Source organism: Macadamia integrifolia, chromosome 9 (assembly GCF_013358625.1).
Source record: "Macadamia integrifolia cultivar HAES 741 chromosome 9, SCU_Mint_v3, whole genome shotgun sequence".
Lineage (NCBI taxonomy): Eukaryota > Viridiplantae > Streptophyta > Magnoliopsida > Proteales > Proteaceae > Macadamia > Macadamia integrifolia.
Window position 1 is genome coordinate 30,403,001 of NC_056565.1, and position 6,005 is coordinate 30,409,005.

Consider the following 6,005-nt stretch of genomic DNA (forward strand, 5'->3'; position numbering starts at 1 on the left):
GTTTGCAAAAATCCCATGCTCACCAAGAGATCTTGAGTTCGAACCCCTTAGCTGTTACTTGCTTCCCTCTCTACCTATCAAAAAAAAAGTTAGAATTCCCATGCCTTTCCTTCATCTGTAAAGGATTTGAATCCCCTAGGGCATATAGACTCTATAATTTGTTTAGTTGGCTAATTAATACCCTCATAAATTATTTGGCATAAATGGCATAAGTCTAGGCCATAGTGAGGGCATTCTTGGAGTAGATCCTTGAATCTCTTCATAAGTTTAGAAAAGGACTCACTAGGCTTTTGCCTAAACTGAAGGATATGACTTCTAAGCTTATTGGTCTTGTGAGTTGGGAAAAACTTCTTGAGAAGACAACTATGAACTGTTCCTATGTGGTTATGAAATTTGTGGGTAACCCACCCATACAACCACTTCTTAGCTTGGTCTTTCAATGCAAAAGTGATAAGCCTAGGCTTAATAGCATCATCAGAAAGCTATTAGATCTTAATTAGAACACATACCTTATTCAAATTCCCTTACAAATAAATATGCATCCTCAGAGGTCAGCACATGGAAGTGGGGCAACATAGTGATGTACTAAGATTTGAGCTCGTAATTATTTTCCTGGCCATGTGGTAGAACTATGCAGGAAGGTTGGGTTGTTGTAGCCGGGTAGAACCTATCTTTCAAAGTAGTAAGAGGGGGTTGTGGTGGATGGTTTTGTTGTTGGTCTAGGTCTCCCATAATAAATGGTATTGATAAGAGTATATGTATAAGGTCCCTATTTGTTGGATTTCTCCTTTCTAACTGATTCACAGTATTTATGTACCCACCTAGCACTCATGCAATAGAACACTACCTACACCTTGGATAAGACTAGCACAAGCACAAAAGAATGGAAAATATATATATTTTTTTATTTTTTGGCTTTTTGCAAGCTTAATGGCAGGGATTAGGGGTTCCTCAATTTCTGAGATACTGCTACAGGGCGAAACTTGTCTTTACCATACTGTGAGGCTTGGCGACCTCCACCGATACAACTATTATTGCAAGTTCTTCTTCTCAGGAATTCAATAAATGATAAAAGAAAAAGAAAATAAAGCACTTTGATTTATCAAAAGAATGCGAAAAATAACATGGAACTGTCTACCCGACAATGACGCCAAAAACTTATTTGAGATTTAAAAGTAATCACAAGCGTACGGTTCATCATAGCTATGGGTCGAACACAAGGAGGCAACCACTTTATTTTTAGCTTCTTCTAGGAATGCAAAAGTGTGCGATTGATTCATAATTAATAGCAAGAAGAGCTTCTGCTTGGATATCATCAGATACTTTCTCACAAGGGGCAACATCATGACAACTAACCTTAGCTAAATGATACTTGAGGCGATTGACCCCTCCATAAACTTGTTTTTCATAAAATTTGCATTTGAAATGTGAACTATCAAGTGGCTCAGCATGTTGCCAAAACTTATCTTTTTGCCTTCCCATTTTTCCTATTTGTTGAAAGTTGAAGCACAAAAAAATAACATAAAAATTATTTCATATGAACAAACAAATAAATCATATTAATAATTATATTATATAAGCAAATAGCCTTTGGATAATTAAAGAATCAAGTTTTCAAGTCCCACCAACATGCATAGCCTTTACAATAGCATGGGTCATTTACACCTTATGACCAAGGAAACCTCTCTTGATGTGCAATCCAAAGAAAACATACTAAGAATAATAAGATTTTTGCATTATGAGTAGAACATAATAGCAAAAAATCATTCGGTTACTGTGCTGATACAGAGATTTTAATCTGATAAACCTAAGTTTGAATACCCCGATATACCAATAATTAAAAGAACAGAACCAGAAAAGACATTTTGATCCAAAACATGAATCATCCATGATAAACTCTAGAGGAGAATAACACAGTGATAGAAACAGCCAAGTGGGGTAGCAGACTTACTTAATAGAGGATGTCGTTGTTCTTTTATTTCTGATTGCTCCAATTTCTTGCAAGTTTTGTATTGCCCACTCTGTGCAACATAGTTTAGTTCCTCAACAATTACCTGGAAGGAATGGATAGTGTGAAAATAAATTACGTGATGATATGGTTAGAAAGACACTAGCAAAAAGGAGCAATGGCCATTGAGAAAACGACCTTACTCCTTACTACTTCGATAGTCCACAGAGGCTATTGTACTCAATTTTTTTCTTTTGATTCGAAATAAAAACCTTAAAGTAGTTAGAGGAAATTTACAAGACATTTGTCTTTTGTAAGCATGTAGTTAAAGTGTTAAACTGAAATCGTGAGTTCACAAATTTCATTCAATTAAAAAAAAAAATCCAAATCTAGAACAAAGTGTTGCGAAAAAAAAAAAAAAAAAAAAAGAATTTTGAGATGAGATCATGAGACATGAGGGGATGGTGACGAAAAGTAAAACATAAAAACCGATCGATAGGATGTCTCACCCAAAACCAAAAGTAGATGCGGGGAGAAGCCCTAATTCTTCAAGAATTTTTGAGTTGCTATAAGAGCTAGGGCTCTGGTTCTGAGTCTTCTGACCAGTTATGAGCTACAAATTTTAACACAGAGAGAGCAGTTAGATACAATCAGAGAAAAACTCCTATGACAGATGATCTATGGCGTGAAGAGAGAGAGAGAGAGAGAGAGAATTAGGGTTTGGAATTCACTTAGAAGTGGTGAGGCTTTTACTAGATAGACGTCCCCAAGTCTGGTGAGCAGACAAGAATGAGATGAAAACAAAGATATGGTGGTGCCGCGGTGGAGATTGAGAGACGAACGAGGTAACCATTGGGGTTAAACCATTTCTTCACTTTTAGGAGACATTCACGGGCTTTCTAATTCAACCATTAAACAGATCAACTCCGATTATAGCAAATTCTAGTAGGAAGGAAGTGGATCGGAAGGAGTGAGGTCACGAGTAGCCCATAGCCTCAAGAGTCCACGGACCAGCAGAAGCCCCAGAACCAGAAGATGCCATAAGTGGGAAGTGGAAAGTGGAAAGTGGAAAGTGGAAACCCAAAAGGCCAAAACCCTACTTCAAAGTTTGGTTTTGCTTTTTTTTTTTTAAGTAGGTTAATGGTAACCGAATAATTTGATTTAATCCGGTTCATCATGATTTATTTGCATTTTATATTCACTTTAGAAAAAACCGCAAATTTTACCGATTTTTATTTTTTATTTGGATTCGATGAGAAATTTTCATTTAATTCCAAAAAATTCGATTCAAATTATTGGGCCGAATTGCTAACTTGGTTCTCACTCTAGAGAAATCCATCTTCCCATTATTTTGTGGTCCATATTTTATTTTCCCGCAATTTAAAAAAAAATCAAGACCACTCGTCTTCTCCTACGGCCTACGCTTATTTCTTCCGGTCTGTTAGTCAAGTTCAGGCGTTGCCTGGAAAATGGAGTGCTGCTGTTGTGCCACACTATCAACGTCTTCTTCTTCAACCATTCTCAACCGTCAGGTAATCTCAAATATACTTATACCATTTTACGCCTCAAATGTCTTTAATTTTGAGCTGCCATCGTAGTTCTTATCTGCAATTGAAACAGAGATTACTGTATAAAATACAGGTTCTTTGATCCATTTATTCACTAATGCCACTTGTTGGTGAATAGTTTATGATTTTCGATGTTGAGAAGTCAAAGGTTTCGTTTTATGTTCTTGTGGTGGGTCGAATTATCCAATTGCGTTTGTTTAATAGGCGGGGATTGTTTTGCAGAGTCTGATTATGCCCTTTGTAAGATACAAAGAAGGAAAAAAAGGTCACTGTGAGGAAAATTTATCCTAAGTTGTGTGAAAAAGGCATTCCCATATACATTTGAAAACGCCTACTCATTAATTACGTCATTGTCCTGTAATAATTTATGAGAGGTGCGCCCATCAGTCATGTTGGCCGAATTTCTTTCAGTGAAGGTTAGGTTCTCGAGAAATGACATGTAAACAGGGTGTAGTAGAAACCAGTTCAATTACGTTATCTGATGATTGTAGATAACAACATGATTACTTTGTTCTTCAGTAATGGCTCTCAACTCTCGTCTTTTGAGTGCTCTGCAAATGCTGAATGATTGTATATGGCTTGATGATTATTGACCCGCCCTTGTTAGAGTCCTTAACATGGAAAAACAAATAAAGTCACAACTCATTTGTGAGTCTCTTTAAGTAATTGTTGAGCTGGCAAACTTTCTGGAACCTTTCTGTATTTTTATTTATTTTAATTCGGGTGGTCAATAAGATAGTGGGTTAACATTTAGCGCCGAGGATTGGTCCGAAGCCAGTGAGTCCACTGCATGGTTTCAAGAACTTTTGCTACTGATTACCTTTACTGTGCAAAACAGTTCGGGGAACTTCACTGTCGTTGACCTGGACTTCATAGTCATTGTTGTGTTGTTGTTGTGTTGGATTACTGAATCAATTGGTATTGCAGGGTCTTTCTTCATCACCTGTTGGTAGGAGGTATTCTAAGAACAATTTACATCAGGGGCTGCTGTCTTCCTCGCATTCTAAACACTTTCTTCAACTGAATGGCAGAGTGCAGCCATTTTACAGGCAAACTACACCTTTATCTCTGAAAACACATAGAGGGTCCATAGTCGCAGAAGCTGGAAGACAAGGTTGGGACTTTGGTAGATTTTTGCAGACAATATACTTTTTCAATGGGCCTCCATCTCCTGCTAAGGTTGATTACTATGTCTTATAGTTTAGTTTTTACTTAATATTTAATTACTTGTTTCCATTGTTTAGGTTGCTGATGCTTTCGTTAACCTCTTATGGTGAAGTTCTTTGAATTTCTGATTGAGAAACTATCAAGCACAACAGCCAGTGAACCACTGAAGCCAATGGGGACTTCTGATGTCATCCTGGTAGCTGGAGCCACCGGAGGTGTTGGGAGGAGAGTAGTTGATATCATAAGCAAGAAAGGGTTGCCAGTCCGAGTATTGGTATTATTTTCTTACCTTCTGATATTTGGTGGCTCTATGGATCATAGCTCATGACTTGTTTTGGGACAAAAATGTAGGGACGAGTTAGGAGGGAATGGGAAAAGGGGAGAGTATCAGTTTATCAACTTTTTGATAGAGCAACTGATTTCCACTTCTCTGAAGTTTTTTATTCTCAACTGAAAACCTTTCAGGTCAGAAATGAAGAGAAAGCAAGAAGGATGCTAGGTCAGGATGTCGACTTGGTGAGCCATCTACCAATCTTTGAGACTGATCTTTCTCTATAATATTGCTTTTATGTTTGATAGGTTAATGGTTTCTCCAACTATTTATTTAAAGTTTTGAGTTGTAGCTCTTATCAATGATGTCAATTATCAGACTACGTGTGTTTAATAGTACATTTTTTTTTTTGGATGAATAAATAAATTCATTAACAAGATGAAGAAGAATATACAAGGGGGAAAAATGAGGAAGGGAGAAGGCTAAGCCAACAAAGGGGCTACCAACAAGGCAAAAAAGGATGCCCAACTACAACAAGGGCAAAAAGATGATACATCATTGGGGAGGGGAGATAATAGTGGTAGGAAGACCCCAGGGAACAACAATAAGCCTATTTCTTGGGGTGTCCGATGCAACCAATTTTGGAGCTAACATCGAAGTAGATGGATTTTTAAATCGTATCAAAGGGAGTGAGAGTTGGAAGTCCATTTACGAAGATTACGCTCTATCCAGATATAATTGATAATAGCATAAAAGACAAGCTTCCCAGCTGTATCACAGATAGAAGATCCACCGAAGGTCAGGTCAATCTCGATCCATTCTCTACTCAGGGGGAGCATACGCCTGCTGGCAGACCAACAGAAGGTAATGACTCTCTTCCAGATAGTAAAGGAGAAGGGGTAGGAAAAGAAGGGATGGTCAACATCTTCAATGCCATTCCAACAAAGATAGTAGGAATGTGGGACTTGGATGTGACAGTAGACGAGGAATGACTGCGTAGAAGGCACTTGAAGAGAGCTTGCTATGCTGTGAAGCTATGGCGAGGGATATG

The 6,005-nt window shown here is 37.8% G+C and overlaps 1 protein-coding gene and 1 non-coding gene across 4 annotated transcripts; both read left to right on the forward strand.

Moving 5' to 3' along the window:
* Positions 1-216: 216 nt before the first annotated feature.
* Positions 217-323, forward strand: LOC122090292. The gene has a single exon (XR_006143531.1). It is a non-coding gene; the product is annotated as a small nucleolar RNA R71 (small nucleolar RNA).
* A 2,899-nt stretch (positions 324-3,222) lies between these two features.
* Positions 3,223-5,393, forward strand: LOC122088818. Of its 3 annotated transcripts, XM_042658147.1 has the most exons (5): positions 3,223-3,480; positions 4,444-4,472; positions 4,548-4,695; positions 4,796-4,957; positions 5,149-5,393. In XM_042658147.1, the coding sequence occupies exons 1-5, from the start codon at positions 3,418-3,420 to the stop codon at positions 5,239-5,241; spliced, it is 495 nt and encodes a 164-aa protein (XP_042514081.1). In that variant the 5' UTR covers positions 3,223-3,417; the 3' UTR covers positions 5,242-5,393. The 3 variants fall into 3 exon arrangements, 2 of the variants coding, with proteins under 2 accessions (XP_042514081.1, XP_042514080.1); XM_042658146.1 differs by having other exon boundaries at positions 3,232-3,480; positions 4,444-4,695; XR_006143160.1 differs by lacking the exon at positions 4,444-4,472 and having other exon boundaries at positions 3,233-3,480.
* Positions 5,394-6,005: the final 612 nt, after the last annotated feature.

Coding starts and splice junctions, on each gene's coding strand:
- LOC122088818 (XM_042658146.1), top strand. CDS start 3,418: ATGGAGTGCTGCTGTTGTGCCACACTATCAACGTCTTCTTCTTCAACC. Junction 3,481..4,443: donor CAACCATTCTCAACCGTCAG/GTAATCTCAAAT, acceptor TTGGTATTGCAG/GGTCTTTCTTCATCACCTGT. Junction 4,958..5,148: donor GGTTGCCAGTCCGAGTATTG/GTATTATTTTCT, acceptor AAAACCTTTCAG/GTCAGAAATGAAGAGAAAGC.